We start from the raw sequence: 18,429 nt of genomic DNA on the forward strand, positions 1-18,429 counted from the left end.
ATGCCTGGGAAAAGGAGCAGAGAAGCCTTGGATGTTGGGGGGCTTGATCCTTCCTGGTACTGAATGCTTTGGTCCTGATCCCACAAAGCACTTAAGCATGTGGTCCTCTTTATGGGCTACTCGCATACTTAAGCGCATGCTGATGTGCTTCCTTGGTTCAGGTCCAGTACAATCAGCACCTGGCAGGATCGAGTCCGTGGCCATCTGGTCTTTCTCATGGCGACTTCCCAGTGATCAACATAATCTAAAGCGGAGCTCTGAAATGTGCATGTGGGGGAGAAAACCACAATAGCCATTTAATTCCCAAAGTTGTCTCTGTACCATGGCTACCCTATGTTTATGGATGTGTTTAAGTGTTTAAGTAAGACAGTGTCCTTTACGCTTTGTCTTTACCTACTCCCTCAGTCCCATAATTTTAGATAAGACACAATCAGTTGCCTCTAAAGAATCTCAGCAATTGCTGTTGAGAAGGGGCCATTGGCTCAGCCTTTAATGGGACAGAGAACATAACGAACCATTCCAAACCTGAGATACAGGGTTTTATCTTCAAAAAGGCCACAGAAACCCTTTCTGGGCGGAAAGGTAAGCTGTTCTGGCAGCTCATGGTGATCTCTTTCAGTTGGGATGAAAGCAACTTGTACCCACGAAGCTGCTTCCTTTGCTTGGTACATGTGTAAAATAGAGACAATTGTGGTTCTAAGGGCGGCTGCGTATTTCAGGTCTGCTGATCTCCTGCTAATAAGCCCAGGTGTCTAGTGTCTTTTCATGTCCGTGGAAGCCAGGAGTAGCACCAGCGATGCATGTGGCACTGCAGCAGTGTGAAACCAGCCTGAGAGGAAAACCAGGCTCCCTGTGTCTGTGAGTAGGTCACAGGCCCTTATGTGTCCAGGGACTTCTTTATGTTTGAGAACGAATTTAAAACATTGAATTGGTCCCACAGTGCAAATTGATGTAATGGTTACAAAACCTCCTCTCCAATAGTTTTTCAGTTGTGACTCAGGCCTGGATGGCAGAGACACAGCAGCAAAAAAAAAAAAGTGTAAGACTCACCATTTAATTTTGTTTAACACAACACACCCGTGCACAAACACACACAGTCACTCCCTCCAACTCAAAAAAAAAAAGGTTTTTTGTGCAATGTCTCACATGGGGCAGGTGTGTGACAGTTTGTGTCCAGGGTGGGATTTCAGTCTCGCTCACTGGGAATTTGGGGCCTGAATACAGGTGGGTGCTGTGAGAAGAGACCCATAAAGGAGCATGAGGTGCTCAGAGACTGTGGCATTGTGACCATGTAGTCTCCCAAAATAGAGAGCTCCAGCACCTTCCACCCAGATTTCTCTCTCTCCTCTCTGGCCCTCCACGAGGTATTTCTTTCTCTGGCAGGCCAACTTTTACGGTCCTTGTGGGGGTGAATGAAGCAATTTTGTAGCAGACATTGGATCCTAGTCTTCAGTCCCCTTCTCCTTCCTTTGTTCTTCTTTCTAGATTTCAGTCTTGAGTTTGTGTCTTTGTTCATTTCCAGAGGCTCAGCACACACCCTTTGTACTTCAATGGTTAAATGTTTCATTATGAAGCTGCCATAAAAAGATACTGCCATGAATTATATCATCTTGCAATTTATGAAGCCTTCATTATTTTCCTCTTCCCCTGACCCGTTGGTTGGAAATGCACTCTGGTGTCTCTCCTAATAACTGTGCATCTTGATTAAGATTTATTCCTATTAATAAAACTGGATTCTATGCATCTCAGATTTCAGCACTCTGTCTGCCTGTTTATGTTACTGGGCAGTCCCCTCCCCCAGCTTTATGAAGTCTAAACCTATCTGTGCGAAGTTTAGTGGAGATAATAGCATGTAAAGTAAGGAGCACACTGATCAACTCTTGTAGCCTTCAGACTCTTCCTTGTGTTTTATCAGTAGTCCTTCCCACCAGAACTGAAACATTCAGGAAATAAACCAATCCTTTCCCACCATGTCCTAACAAGTAATTCATCTGCATTTGACTAGCCAAATGAAATAATAAAGATGTTGGAGACTGGGTTAGCCTGGCTTTTATTGACTGTGTTATGAAGCTGGGATCAGTGGAGATTGGTTATTTTTTCCTTTGTGACTTGAGCCTGTCCTGTTTTTGCTGAGGGCCTGCAGAAAGGAGGGTGACGTTTTCCTTGGTCTCTAGAATGTCCATCATGTCGTTCCCAGTCTCTCTGCATTTCAGCCTCAGAGAGCTCCGGCAATGCAGCTTTGTGTAGCAACATTTAAAAAAATAATGGAGTACCATATTTCATGAAGTGTAGGTTGTGTTTTGAAGCCCTATTTTGGGAGGCGTAAAAATCTAACTCAACTCATACACTGTGGCACATCAAAAAAATGGGGCATGAGGCTGGGCTTAGCACTCAGCTGGGATAACCCCATCCCCTGTGAGCGGCACTGCCTGGGCCACACCAGCACTACTTGCAGGGGAAGAGGCCAGACCAGCTAAGCATCAAGCCTGGCCCAAACTTATCCGTGCCTATAAAAATACTTACCTTTTTGATCAGAAAGCCAGGGGTTGATCTATATGCTGTGTCGACCTATACACCATGAAATACGGTAACCCTTTTAGTTCTGTGAAAGAGAAAGACTTGTAAACTGAGACCCCCCACAATGCAATCTCGCGGAGTGAGGAGCTGCTGCCTAGAGCCAGAATTTTGCTGTCCACTGAGTGTACTGGGTTTTGAAGTTTCTTGTAGACCCTGTATTTTTCAAGCCTTGAGTTTGCCATGGGTCAGTAGTCAACCAAGAGCTGTTATGCTACTAGTGATGATTTTACTCAGCTGACACGTGGCCACTTTATAACGATGACATACATGCTTTAGGGTCCTGAAGCGTCATTTACACATTAAACTACATTATCCTTGCAGGGTAAAGGAGGATTAGATTTATTATTATGAAGTTAATTTCTCCCTCCTTCCTCTGTGAAGTTCTCTGCCTAAGACTGAGGACTCAAGAGTGAATTTCATTTTTAAGGCAAAGCATGTGGTTATCATTGATAACACAACATTCTTTATGAGAAGCAGGGTGTTAACTCTGTTCTGGCCAAAACTCTGGTTTCAGCAATTATGTTCTACCCACCTAATTTCTCCCAGCCATTCTGGGTGGACACTGTAGTCTCCAATTCTTATTTTTGAAGTGCTATGCAGCTGCCAGAGATAGCTTCGTTCCAGGGCCAAGTGAAGCCTCCACTAGTGTGTTGGTTGCTTTGGGATCTCCCCTTCAGGCATGCTCCCCATCCAGCCTATGGATCAGGAGCTCACTTGGAAGAGGCAGTCTTGGGTTTTAGTTCCTGCTTTATGTATTTTATCCAATGTTTTCATGAAGAATCCCCTCAGACAAAAGCGATCATATCTAGGTAGGTGATATCACACTGAACTGTGAATGCCAAGTGGAGGGAGTGCCTTTGAGTAGTGCTGAGTAAGGCACCTAAAACCCAGAGAGGGCAGGGATTGATCAAAGTACAACCCAACCTTCAGTCTTACCTAGGACAAGCTCTAGACAGCTCCCTATTCAGCATGGCTGGGTGGAGGCACCAAAGCCAGGTCTACACATCAAGCACATTGTGCCAGGCAGCAGTACCCTCAGACATGCCACACTGCTCCGTGCAAGCTGCCTACCAAATCGGAAGCAGCACGGCAACATCCTGTGAGCAGACCAGTTGGCCCTGTCACTCACCAGCACTGACTGGATCACCCAAAGTGGCACATGGACGTGGCTATGCCACTTCTGCTTTAGGAGGTAGCCCACGCAGAGCCATGAGGCATGTTGAAGAGCGCTGTGAGTGGACCATACATATTTGCCTTGCCTCTCACCTTGCATTTATTAGGGAGCCTCGAGAACTACTTCATGGCTCTGGATTCCACACTGGCATTGGGTGGGTACCTCCCAGCTAGGCATTGCAGTGTTCAGCACTGTGGCAGCTAATTGCTACTTCGAATCTGGGCCTCTGTGCCTGAAAGGATCATATCGTGGATGGAGCGGGAAGCGCTAGCTCCCTTGCATCTCTGACAGGATGAGGAGATTCCAAACACTGGCTAGGTTTTAAATGTTGACGTGATGCTTCACCCTTCGGGCCCTTTTTTCAATTGAAACATGATCTACCACTCCCGGTGAGCACGAGCAGTGGGTGGCGAGTGGATGGAAGCTTTCAGTGCAGAGCATTTTAGAGCAAAAGAAGCACTGAAGGTAAACCAAATTACAGCACAAAAGAGACAGCTCCAGCAAGGTTTGTTTAATTCATTGTTTACAGACAGCTTTAATCATTTTGTTCTTATTCAGCACCTTTCAGCTGAAGTCCTCGTAATCTTTGCAATCAACAAACCTCCCTACGCCCCTGTGAGATAGGTGGGTATTTTCCAGATAGGGAAACTGAGGCATGGAAAACTTAAATGACCTGTCCAGGGACAACCAGTGGTGTTGCAGTATGTGAACTAAGATCAGGCTGGAGGCTGTCAGGCGTAGATAGACAGTGAGAGAGAAATGTGATGCAGTTGCCATTCAAGGGGAGGCATTAGGAGCTAATTGAATGTATTTGCAGGGTTGCTAGTGACATTCCAAATACTTGTGTCCTCCTCCAGCCACCTGCTTCCAAGCTCTGCCAGAGTTAGACATCTGATCGCTTTTCCACCCACCACTTCTCCTCCTCATCCTCGCCCACATGTTGCTAACAAAGTGGAAGAATTGTTAACCGGAGCCAGGAGAGGGAGAGATGAGACCTAGGAACTGAACAGCAAAGAGTAGCAAAACATAGTTATTTGTGCAAGCTCCAACTTAACTGCAGCTTAAAGAAAAGGCTTTGCTGCACTGTGCTTGCTATAAAACATCTTCGAACACTCACGCAGGCCGGTGGTGGAATGCAGGCTGGCAGCCTCTAAACCAGCCCTCTTTATCAGCCCAGGCATGTTACACGGTTAGACATATGGACTTCATTGAACTATTCCACTGTATCTTTTTCTAGCAATAACAATCTTTGTATCTGCCATCACTATTCTTTAGAGATTACTGTCATTTCATTGCTTTCATTTTCAACCTTTAAACTTTGTTTATTCTTTTATTGCAATTCTTTACTAGCTAATTATTCTTGGACTGGAGGGGTTGGAAGGCCCAGGGCTTAAGTAATAGGCAATGGAGACTTTAGTTCCAAATCCAGCCTAGACAGTGTAAAATTGTTACCTTCCAAAGGGCATTTGGTGGCCTCTGTGTATCAAGCTGGCAGGCTATTACTACAGTTCCTGTTAGATAAGGTGGCAAATGCCACCACCATATGTTGACACTAATTGCCACTACTTAGCAGCAGCATCTGCATAAAAGCAAAGGACCAAACAGGCTTGTTGGCTGAACTACACACAAAGAGCAAGCTTTCCAGGCACCGGTCTGCCACCATTCATGGGAGCTATCACTATAACTGTTATGGTCACTGCAGGCCATACTGCAGTCCCATTGTTAGAGCTCAGCAGAAAGTGATTCAGTCTAGTTTTTTTTAAGTAAAATGGGATGAGTTTACATCTGATAAACACTGACATATCTACAACTGTTTTACTCCTGGTCCAAATTTCCATATATGCCTATGCTTGTTGCATGCATTAAGTACTAAAATTAAGAAGATAGAGAGGACTTACTGGATCATATGGCTCTTCCTCACAGTACTTTTTCTTCTTCCCTCTTAAGGATTACATGTCCCAAATGATGGGGACATTAAACTTCACTTGAGAGATGATGACTCTAATCCAGTGGTTATCAGCCAGGGTACCATGGCACTTTGGGTGTTGTGAGAGAGGATTTTGTAGGGTGCTGCTCAATATTAGCACCATTAGATGTTCAAACATGTCTACATGATTTACAAGATAAACCAAGAGACTTAATATAGGAACACAGAGGAAACCTTCTGGTCTATTGTGGTCTTTTCAAGTTGTTTGTGATAGAAAAAAATGCTCTATTATTTTTCTGTGGTCAAAAAACAAGTGAAAGATGACAGCTGGCATTTTGTGAAGGGTTTCTTGAATCTTAAAAGGTTAAAAATCACTACTCTGACCCAGCAGTATTTGCTGGTAGGAATCTCTTCCCCTTTGTTCTCCTTACATTTTCAGTTGCTTAGTTTCATCCCACTCACCACATTCATCCTCCTCTTGCACATTTTTTCTTAAAACTCATGCATTAAAATAACTTCAACAAGGGATGGGATTTACAAGACCAATCCTCTAATTTCCACCTGCAGTCTGGGGCAAAGCACAGACATATTTCATGTGGGTGAAGTTTATTCAAACTTTGGATCTTTAACCATCTAGTCTAACAGACGATGAACATCTGTGGAAACATCTGTATCACGTAGGCAATGATTTTTTTTCCCACCATCTGGGTTAACAGAGGTTACTTGTCAATGGAATCTGCTTACTTGGTATGTCTATGATACTTCAAAATGCAGAGACCGTCACTGGACCATCACTTCCTGACCACTTTGTTCAGAGTCAATTCTGGTTTATTTTTCTGAACAGCAGAGAAAAAAACTGCCTAGTTTTGCTGGGAGTGGGACTGGGAGATTTGTGCAAACTTGTTAACCCTCCCCCCGATGTAACATTTGTGTGTTCCAAGGCCTCGTTTTATTGGAAACTGAAACAAGATTAGGGCAGTCTGGCAACTGAGAACTTTATTTAAGATGCTGCAAAAATAATTGGACTCCTGATCTTGGGGATTTACTCAAGGAGTGAACAGCTAGAGCAAAAGGCTGGTGCATAATAGTTTCAAGGGATTCATCTTATTAAAAGAGAATCACTCCAAATCCTTCATTTCCCCTTGGACAATCCCATGCACTTCTCAGCTGAAAAATGCTGTTGTGAAAATCACTTTTTGGAGGGCTTCTGTAGGTACTGTTTCTGAGCTAGGACAATAAACTGAAAGCTGTCTGTTGTATCCAAGTGTGTACACTCTGCACAGCCACCTGGCATCTGAGTGCACAACACTGTTGTCTTAAATTCTGCAGGCAAGAAAATCTGTTATTTTCTTCCTTCCTGCAGTAAGCTTTTTCCAGTAAATTACCCCCAAATAAAGCTTGTTCTAATGCATTATTCTACCAAGCTCCTCACCTTCACATGCAGGCACTTTTGAGATCAGGTAAGCTAAGGTCTCTGATTAACTTAATATAATCTGCTCTTCTCTCTTTCCTGCTATGAGGGACTCTTCTAGGTAGTTCCACACTCATGGATCTTATTATATATATTTGACTGGCAAGTGAACATTTAAGAGATCTCCAGGCTGTATTCCTAAGAGTTGGGTTTTTACCTTTAAAGTTCTGGCCAAATTCCTGAGTGAGAAATTACACTGTGTGCCTGTCCAAATTCCACCCCTTGCCATTTTAACAGGATATACAATATTCTTCTTGACTCCCTGTCCAGAATCGTCACCTACTGAGTCTTTGAGTTGTAAGCAGCTGTCCAGTTTCATCCCTTTCAGTCCTGGAGGAGGCAGTTCTAGTACATATAGTTTTATGATTTAGGAATGAAAAATCCTATAGAAGATGTAAGAACCAAGCATTGGGATGAGGAAAATGAGATTGGTCCTGATCCAGAAGGGTACTCAAATGCAAAGTCAAAGGTATTACTGAGATGCTTAACACGATACCTGACTATGTTGCTGAATTGGGGCCATTATTAAATGTAATAGCAGAGAGGAAATGCTGAGGAAAAAAATAGAAGGTAATGCTTGACTTTGGGGATATTGTGCTCCCAAGAGCTAGCTATTTTCACATCAGAAATGAAGTGTGATGACACTGGAGGGGTTCTTTGGGTCCCTGTTCTGTAGTCTCACCTATTACCCGTTTTATTCCCTGTTGTTTAACTGCAGCACTAGATGTCCCTGAGAAATGTGTTCAACCTTGGCCCTTACTTGTTACCTTACTGAGGTGAAAGAGAAAATCATCCCCATTAAAATAGAGAATTCATATAGGATCAAACCTCTGAAACTCATTTCCCCATAAGATTTAAAGCACCAAAGCTCAGAAGGTCTTAAATAACTCACTGAAAATACATCCCTCCCTGCCCTAAACACGTTCAAGGTGAAACTTTATGAGGAGCAAAGGAATGCCTCATGTGCATTTAGTTTAGAATATTAAACAAAAATCCAGGGATGCTTTTCTACACATCAAAGCACTCCCAGAGATAAAGATAAAGGACCAAAAGGTGCTTTAAGTTTTGACCCTCAAACTCCTTGCAAATGACTACAAGGAAAACTATTTGTTCCAAATGCATTTGCGTTGAGATCTTCAGGTGAAGGGCTCGACAGAAATGCTAAGTATCTTATAGAAGTTTTGACAGGTGGTGTCCTAGCATCTTGCTAGCTGCATCAGGTCCTCACGAGTCTCAGTGTTTTCATCACAGTTAGAGGATGCATCTAATGAGTTTAGGAGACCACCAACCCACGAAATCCCCAGCATTCACTAAAGCCAAGCTAAACTGCAGAGATAGGCATTATATCTTGGAAGAATATCCCTGTAGAATATAACTCTAAAACCTCTCTCACTTCAAGGGACATCACTCATGCTAACTTTCAAGTCACTCACTTTCCACACAAATCTTTGTGTCCTGTCACCTTCCTTTGGGAAAATTGTTTATCTCAGAAATAGCAGCCACGCATCTGAGGCTGTGAAAAAGGGTTCTTTACGCTGCATAAATTACTCATGATGCATTTTTAGTTTTGTATATGAATCTGTGGTCTTGCATTTTGATTTTTGTCGTATAGTGTGTTTATTAGGCGTTGGCAGGATGAGAGATGCACTGAAAAGGGAGGAGGTTGTCAAGAGAAGGTGCGGGCCTGTTAGAGGTGGGAAAGGAGAGTGAACTCTGGTCTGCAATGAGGGAACAATGAGTGACTACAGGAGCTGGGGAGAAGCATCTGACTGCTGCTTGGCTTCATTCATTACTGGAACCAACTCTTTTTCTATTGCATGACAGAGTACCTTTACCTAGAGGGTTTACTGACTCCTGCTAAGGGCACACTCAAAACCCTTTCTTTCTCATCCCATGTTTGGCAGATTGTGAGCACACTGACTACAGAGAGCAGCAGTGCATCAGGGATCTATTATTGTGTGGCTTCAAACAAGATTGACACAGAGAAGAGGAGCATCAGGTTCTATGTGTCAGGTAAGCAACAAACACTGCAGATGATGGGCACACTTCCTGTCTTAAGGTTTCATATTGCTGAACATCTGCTCTGGCACCTCTTCCTAAGTATTAAATTCTGCCCTACCTTATGGCAGTGCTTTCCCACTGAAGTCAAGGGAGCGTGTGCAAGTAAGCAAGGGCAATATTGAGACCTGATCCAATCCCACCAAAGTCAATGCAGGTCTTTTTGTTGACTTCAGTATACGTTGGATCAAGGCCAAGTAATTAACCTTTACAGAGCTCTTTAAAAAGGAATGGGGTCAACATGTTATTCCTCCAGATAACAACAAATCCAACAAATATCAGCTTAACCTTTTAATGCTGAACCCTGTTGCAGTGAAATCACATCTCATAAGCTGCTTTTAATAGAAATAAAAAAAGAAAGAGTCCAGGAATATTTGATCAAATGTTTAACCAAATTAACCTTAACAGTACCCATTCCTTCTACCCATTTTCTAGATATATGCTATCCAAGGAAGTTTCCTATCAGAATGACCATTGAAATTGCATGTTTAAAAACAAGCTGACTGGAAAGTAAATGTCACAATCCATAAAAATTTGCAATGGGAAGTGAAGTTGAAGAAAAAGCTAGCACCACAGTGACTGTAATATTCTCTATCATCTAGAACCATGACTGAAGTATTTCAGTACAGTATAATAATGGTGTATCATGTAGTCATTTTTGTTACCTAAAACTGACAATGAAAAATGTCACCAAATGATAATGAAGACGGTGCAGTTTTGGTGCCAGCTTATATCCTGAATCAGACCTTTTATGCCATATTTAGAACCTGGTATGTAGAAGAGAGGGAGGGACAGGTACAGCTGGAGGGGAGCTTGTCCAATGCAAAAAAAGTATTGGACCAGATATATATATGAGCCACCATGGTGGGGAGTGCAGAGATAGGTTGTGGGATCAGAGGAGGAGAGTACAGAGTGCTCTGTACTTCAACAGTGCTGGTCTGGAGAATATAATCTCTTCCTCTTACAATGCAGTTCTGAGAGACAGCACCGATCTCTGAGGTCCTTGAGACAGCCCAAGCAAACAGGAGATCCATTATGAATTATACACTTCCCACTACTATATGTGAGCCTTCATAAAGGTTTCCTTCTGCAGCAAACAATGCCAGATATTATATTTCGATAGGTTCCTCAATGATCAAATCCACTATTCCAACCACAAGACTTTATAATACCTTCCATCTTCCCTTACTAAACCCGACACTATAACATGTTAGTGTGGGAATACAACTGGAGCAAAATGAGGTTCAAAGAGTGGTACCCAACTATAGGCCTTTTAGTGCTAAAATACCCTTTTGCCCACTAAGAAAGATGAGCCCTTTTTTGCATTGAGATACTTGATATCAGAGTTGACACAAATGGTGTTTTTCCACACAATTAATTGGAAGTTTAATACCTCAAATATTTCATTTTTTGAAGGCCGATATGTTTTGACATATGTGTATGATGCAAATGTGCAAGGCATACTTTTCCAACAGTATGAGTAATTACTGTAATTAACCATTGCAACAACTTGCCAAGGGCTGTGGATTCTCTATCACTGGAAAGTTTTTAAAACAAGACTGAATGTTTTTCTAAAAAGGTATGCTCTAGTTCAACCATAATTGTCACACTTCAAGTATACGTTAATTGAGGGAAGTCCTGCAGCCTGTGGGCACGTCTACATGTGCATTAATGAGCCTTTCTAATGTGCATTAAATTTAGTGCCTCCAGTGTGAGGTAATAAATTAATGCACATTAAGCTACACTAATGCACAGTAGTAGTGCATTTGCACACTTTTCTAGTGACACTTAATGTGCAGTAGACTATTTTACTGCACATAAGCATAATGTCACAGGGTTTTTTACATGATGCTTTAATGCAAAGTAAAATAGTCTACTGCACATTAAAATGCACGTATAGATGCTCCAAGTGTTATGTAGCTGTTCAAACTAAATTATTACAATGGTCCTTTTTGGTATTAAAAGATATGAAAGGTGAAGTTTGATTTTTATACTACCATGAGTTTGCCTTCACAAGTTTTTCTCCAGACAGTGAAAAAAAGGGGAGGAGAGAGAGAGAGAGAAAGAGAACAGTTTGTAAGGCAGTGTATTAACATTCCTGGGACCATGTGCCATGAGATCTCCTTATCCATGCTGCTACTTATCTTAAGCCATGTAAGGTTATTCCCATATCACACAAAATTACTTTCTTTCCATCTGAGATAGACCAGATCGTGAACAAACCTAGGGAAAACATTGTCAGCCCTGAAACGGAAGTGAGTTCCATCCCATCCTAAGAGAAGGACAAGCATTAAATGATAGCATAAATCACATGTTTAAGGAAGAACAGTGGCATTTATGGATGAGGAAACTGAATTGTTCTAAATGTAGACATCACAGTCCCTGAGGCAGAATTGTTTAGATTCCACTGATAAAATATCCCCAGGCTGACCTGCTACTTTGTCTCTTCATGTGATGGTCCTTGCTGAATGGTACGTGTTACTCCAGCCAAGTGGCCAGTTCCTTTGTAGACCTCACAGGAGCAGCAGCTCTTGGACTGGTTCACAACTGGGATACCATTATCTACCTTGCACTCAGTATGAGATTGGTGAAGAGCCACCCATACCATCTTGTCAACCTTTTGTGGAGTAGACGTGGCTGAGCTTATTATCTTCAGAGCACCCAGGTGATTCCCATGGAAGTTTCTTCCTTCTCTCTTGCTGGGCAAACATGGCTTTTGGGTTGCCTGCTGTGCATGCGGTGTCCTAACGCATAGACGGCCAAGCAGTTTGGCCCTGATTACAGAAGCTGGACTGCAAGTGACTAAAGGGAAAGCATCTTATGCAGCAAGTATGAACAGGATGCCCTAGGAAAATAGGTCAGATCCTACCTCAAAGTGCAAGTTTCCTAGTCTGTCCAATATTCCACAGCAGCTGATAGCTTGGGGGTTGAACAGTGAGACCGAGGACAGAAGAAGACATTCATGTTACAACTGTAAGGCTGATGAGCTTCATTCAGGTGAATCTTAGAATTGACTTGGGTTGAATACAGGATTGAAAAGTAAACACGCAACCTTTGGGACCACTTCTGGCAAATCTTTCCTGCCTTTCATAACCACCCAACTGTGCTCTGAAAGTCACCTTCTGCTGGTGGGACCCTGCACTTCACACAGAAGCTGTCAGGAAAATTCTGATCTCGCCTCATCTCCTTCTGTCCTATGTGAAATGATCTATGTCTCATGTCACTTCTAAAGCATCCCTCGGAGCTGGTCCCCTTGTTGAGTCTGTGCCAAGAAACCCAGTGCTGAAAGGGCCTGAGAGGCTAAATTCTCCTCTTTCCCAGGAGACTGTCCCTTTAGGTCAGGACTGAGATGATATAGAGGAACACTGAATGGGGAGTAAAGTGGGAAACCTATGCTGTCACTACCCAGGCTGCACCTGTTCTGTGGGAAAATACAGCTCCTGAGTCCCTGGGGCTCCCAGCATGGCACATTTGCCAGCATTAAGTTGCTTTCTGGAAAGCACTCTTTGTCCCAGTGGAATATCAGCACAAGCCATGTTCTGTTCTACATGGCAGCTCTTCAGGATCCTCTACGAGACACTGGAAATAGCACCAAAAGCTATTTTAAAACATTTCAGTGCCAGCAGGACACATTTGGAGATTACTCTGAAACCAAACCATATAACGGCTGTATCTAGATGGAAAGTGATAGTGTTAGATGGACGCTTTAAAGCTTTGTTCAGTTCTTCCTGCAGATGTTCTCTCTGCTCATAGCCTACTACAACCCCCACAGTACTTTAGACAAGCTAGGTGTGTTATCCCTGCTGTTCTGGACAGACACCTGCTCCAGTATTTTGATTCCAGCTAACTAAACCCCAAACCCTCTTTACAGGGTCAGCTACAGATCAGTTGTTTCAGTGTGTACTGTCTGTCCCAATTTTGACACCCACAAGCCCTTGTAAATCATAGCCGGCAGGAGCCAAGTGGTCAGCCCATCTTTGGAACTGACTCATGTCTTTGCCAACCACAGATTGATGACAAACGCCAAAGAACACACATTGGAGCCAACTACATTTGAATCCATTTTAACAAAAGCTGAGCAAATACCCACTCCTGAGGAATTTCCAGCTTTGAGCAAATATTAGTCAGAATTTGGTCTCTGATCTGCTCCACAGACAGTACAGCTGCACATCAGACCAGTGCAGCTACACATCACTGTGCATCCACTGTACAGTTCCAATCTACCTCTATGTGTTTGCGAAGCACCCAACAATGAAGACTCCTGTCATACACAATAATCATAATAATTATAATAGCAAACAACAATAGCGCCTTCACAACCCTTCTCTGGTTGAAACAAGAGCTCAGCAAAATTCAGTGAAATGCCTTGCTTGAAAAGAAAATATTCTATTTCAGACATCAGATAACAAACAAACAAATCTGCTGTCAAAAGCTGTAATGCTTTATGAATTTAACATTTCTACCACTGTTTGCCACCATCAGTTTGCTCCTTTCTGACAAGTTTATGGGACACATGAGAGGGCTGGTGTTGTTTCAGACTGTCAAGCATGCCCTCACTCTGCCTGCATCTGACTTGCTAGGTCTGACATGGGGAGACTGTCACCTTGATGGACTCTGACATGGATTTCAGGAAAGAGCTAAATTTTAAATTATACCAATTACTGTGCAAAACACAGGAAATTAAAAACAATTAATTCCTTGTAAGTACAAATGGAATCAGACTTCCCTTTTGTTTTTTTTCTGATGTCCTATCTTCCCCCAAAGGCTCATTTTCCTATTTTGTTGGGGAATCCTTATGGTCTTGAATGACTATTGGTGCTACTAGGCTGTAATACAGTAAAAAAGACAAATGCATAAGGCCTGCTGGTAAAGGAGAAAAGGCCACATAGTGTATTCATATGGAGCATTTATTAGGAATCTCACGACATACTGCATCTGTTCAGGGAGGGGAAGTTAATCACTTCTCAGGGTCAAGACTAAGAAAAGTAGTCTAAGAGATGGGCTAAGCTAAGCCATAACATGCTCTCAGAGGTTCAGTTGCTCTCCAGACACAGTAGGAGGAGGATAAAGGAGAAACAGAGAGAGAAAGATAAAGGAAGAGAGACTGAGTTTCCCTACCACTGTTACTAAAATCAATGAATATTCTATCAGAGCATAAAGATCTTGAAAGGCTAACAAGATGGAAGAAAATAGCTCAAGTCCTAGCTAAAAATATTCAAAATGCTAAATAAGAAATATCAGTCGAAGGAATGGATAAGAAAAACAGCCCGGTCCTGCATTCTGCAGAATGTTAAGATGAGAGAAAAACATGCACATAAAAAGTTCAGAAGAGAAGCTGGATGCAGTGCACCCGAGGGTGCTAGGGGAGTTGGCTGTGATTGCAGAGCTGCTGGCCATTATCTTTGAAAACTCGTGCCAATTGGGGGAGGTCCCAAACAATTGAAAAATAGCAAATATAGTTCCCATTTTTAAGAAATGGAAGAAGGAGAATCCAGGGAACTACAGACTAGTCAGCCTCACCTCAGTCCCTGGAAAAATCATGGAGCAGATCCTCAAGAAATCCATTTCTAAGCACTTGGAGGAGAAGAAGGTGATTAGGAACAGTCAGTATGGATTCACCAAGGGCACGTCATGTCTGACCAACCTGATTGCCTCTGTGATGAGATCACTGGCTCTGTGGATGTGGGGAAGGCAGTGGATGTGATATACCTTGACTTTAGCAAGGCTTTTGATACAGACTCCCACAGGATTCTTGCAAACGAGCTAAGGAAGTATGGGTTAGAACAGGGGTGGGGAAAATGCCGCCTGCGGGCCAGATGTGGCTCGCCAGGCCATTCTATCTGGCCCACAGGACCCCTGAAAAATATTAATTTTCTAAATTTATCTGTTCCTGGCTGCCTGTCATGCAGCCCTTGATGGCTTGCTAAAACTCAGTAAGTGGCCCTCTGCCTGAAATAATTGCCCGCCCCGAGTCGGATGAATGGACTGTAAGGTGGATAAAAAGCTGGTTAGATTGTCACACTCAATGGTTTGTGATCTACATGCCCCAGAGGCTGGTCCTGGGGCTGGTTTTGTTCAATATCTTCGTTAACTATCTGAAAGATGGGATGGATTGCACCCTAAGCAAGTTCAGAGATGACACCAAGATGAGGGGTGTAGCAGATGAGCTGGAGGGTAGGGCTAGGAATCAGAGTGACATAGACAAATTGGAGGATTAGGCCAAAAGAAATCTCATGAGGTTCAACAAGGACGAGTGAAAAGTCCTTCACCTACGATGGAACAATCCCATGCACCAATACAGACTAGGGGCTGACTGGCTGGGCAACAGTTCTGCAGAAAAGGATCTGGAGGTTGCATTAGACAGTGAGCTGATATGAGCCAACAGTGTGGCATTGTTGCAAAAAAAGCTAACAGCATACTGAACTGCATTAGAAGGAGCGCTGCCAACATGTTGAGGGAAGTAATTATTCCCCTCTAGTCTGCCCTGGTGAGGCCACATCTGGAGTACTGTGTCCAGTTCTGGTCCCACACAATAGAAAGGATGTGGACAAGTTGGACAATCCAGCAGAGGGCAATGAACATGGTTTGGGGGCCGGAGCACATGACTTCTGAGGAGAGGCTGAGGGAGCTGGGCTTATTTAGTCTGCAGAGGAGAAGGCTGAGAGAGGATTTAATAACAGCCTTTAACTACCTGAAGGGTGGTTCCAAAAAGGATGGAGCAAGACCAGGGATAGGCAAAGTCCAGCCTGTGGGCTGAATTTGGCCTATGGCAGACTTCATTTCACAGCAGCCCCCACCTGCATCGCTCTAGGTAGTTGCCATGGAGACCCAGCAGCAGCAGTGCCGTGACAGCACAGGGCTGCGTTTTCCGTGGAGAGCGGCCCAGGCAGTGCTGGCAGGGCGTGCGGCTGGGCAGCGAGCTGCACCAGGGCTTGTGGTGGTGACAGCGTGGTCTGGAGCTGGAGCACAGCCATGATCTGTAGCCTGCATGCCCTGGCCAGGGGGCATGCAGGCAGTGGATCATGGCTCTGTCCCACTCCAGACCACACTGTCACCACTGCAAGCTCCCTGCCCAGCCATGTGCTGTACCAGCGCTGCTGGGGCCAGTCTGTGTGGAAACCCTGGCCCCTGCTGTCACAGCACTGCGCTGCTGGGGTTTCCATGGAAACTGGCTGCAGCAATGTGTGCGGGGGCTGCTGGGAAATGGAGTCCAGCTGCCAGCTGGATCTGCCATTTTGCCCACCCCTGAACTAGACTGTTCTCAGCGGTAGAAGATGGCAGACCAAGGAGCAACAGTTTCAAGTTGCTGGAAGGAAAGTTTAGGTTGGATATTAGGAAAAACTTTTTCACTAGGAGGGTGGAAAGCACTGGAACAAGTTACCTCTCCATCCATGAAGGTTGTTAAGGCCCAGCTCGACAAAGCCTTGGCTACAATGATCCATTTGGGGATGGCCCTGCTTTGAGCAGAGGGTTGGACTAGACGACCTCCTAAGGTCCCTTGTAACTCTAATGTTCTATGATTCACACCAATTAGTACCAAAGCCCCATACAGGAGTTTTAACTGGACCCAGTTTCTCTCCACCAAGGAAAACTGCTGGCCTCAGCCTTTTCTAATTATTTTTATTCACCTGATCAAGTGAAGCATTCTGCTGACATCTTGGAAACACAGGATACAAGATGCGAAGAACAGAAATAGTACCAAAATCAATTTACACCTCATCAAACCACTGGCCTGCTCACAGTAAGCAAAAGAAAGCAGACTTGAGCCTAACAAAATAGTGCATGAAATAGGAAAAGAATTCCATAAAAAAGAAAGCAGAGAAAACTATCATTTTCAATAGTGGTGGCCAGAGGGTACTTGACTCTTTTCAAATCTTTCATAAAATAGCACTGGTGCCAATCTCTAGAAACCATGAAGCAAGGCTGACTGATTTCACTCTAGATGAGCTGTGAAAGAGAGATTCAAATCATATGTATGAACCCTGTAGGAGGCTCTGTATTACATGCAATACATATTGTGTTCTTAGGCAAAGTGAGTATTTCTCAACACCCTAACAACTTGTGAGCAATAAAAGCTTCCACTGCACTTTTGCAGGAGTTTGCAGTGTTTGTCCCTGTCCTCCGGGCCACATTTCAGCTCCCAGGTGGCACTTGTCAGACTCTGCGGGCAGTGCCTGACTACTTGCTTCTCCTACCCTGAGTGCCGTCATTCCACAAAGATCTGTCTGTTACATCCTAATTTGCAGACAGCCTTTAATTAATCATTAAAACTCAGCATGGAGCATTACTCCTGGCCAGAGGACTACATCAAACTGATACTCTCAAAGGTCTCATCTGCCACACGCTGGGTCTGGAATAAAACCCAGACTGGATTCTTCATAGATGCTTGCCTTTGTTGCTCCAAAATCTTGATCTGGTGGATAGACGGAAACAGCTCCAGGGCACAGGGATTTTATTATTGGTATTGATGACGGAGTTTGTTATTAGAAGTGACGAAACCTAATCTCCTGAAATTCGGGTCCTTGTGGGGAGGGGGGTGTGGATCATTGAAAATAACAGAATGGAAGGAAGGAAAGGAGACGGTGTTTCCTTCCGTTCTGATGCTCGGAGGGCTTAGGCTGTAGTGGGAGGCCTGAGGCCCGATCTGATCTAAGGGTCATTACTCAGGTATAATTTTTCTCAACTTCCAGGCGATTCACACAGACATATCAGGTAAACGATGTTTTGATTGGACGAAAGCTGTTGGGGACATCAATCAGGCAGGCCAGCCTGAGTCAAGTACCTTGGCAGTCAGGCTTGCAGTAAGCCTCAGCTCATGAGCTCTTGCCCAGTTCAGGAGCAACGGGCATCCTGCTTGGCTGCTGGGGACACTGCCTATCCATTGCGCACCAGCTGGGACCCCGGGTTTGCAGGCCACTCAACAATGCTAGTTCCTGACTCTGTTTTTTGGCTTATTTCTGGACTTTGGCTTTCGCTGCGTATCTATTTCCTGGCTCCTGCCCCCAATTTGGCTCTGTTTTCAGACTTTGCCTTTTGGATTGCCCCTCAAACCAGGCCCTGAACTGTGTTGGGGACTCTGCTTCCGAATTTTCCTTTAGTTTTGGTACATGGCTCCTGCTCTTTGACCCAGCCCCAGATCCTGCTTTCTGTCTTTAGGCCAGGGTGCCTACAACCAGGTCCCTTGTAAAACAGTTGGTAAAAACAATGTAGGAACCCTAAGAT

At 43.9% G+C, this 18,429-nt stretch overlaps 1 protein-coding gene across 2 annotated transcripts in view; it reads left to right on the plus strand.

The window, feature by feature from the left end:
- LOC109313679 (vascular endothelial growth factor receptor kdr-like) overlaps positions 1 to 18,429 on the plus strand; it is a 169,778-nt gene that overhangs the window by 103,905 nt on the left and 47,444 nt on the right. For both annotated transcript variants that reach the window (XM_019540354.1, XM_019540355.1), the window contains exon 12: positions 9,054 to 9,162. In XM_019540354.1, the coding sequence (XP_019395899.1) occupies positions 9,054 to 9,162 (109 nt within the window). The remainder of the gene's footprint in view (positions 1 to 9,053; positions 9,163 to 18,429) is intronic.

The sequence above is a fragment of the Crocodylus porosus genome, unplaced genomic scaffold (assembly GCF_001723895.1).
Source record: "Crocodylus porosus isolate Cpor-Errol unplaced genomic scaffold, CroPor_comp1, whole genome shotgun sequence".
Taxonomy (NCBI): domain Eukaryota; kingdom Metazoa; phylum Chordata; order Crocodylia; family Crocodylidae; genus Crocodylus; species Crocodylus porosus.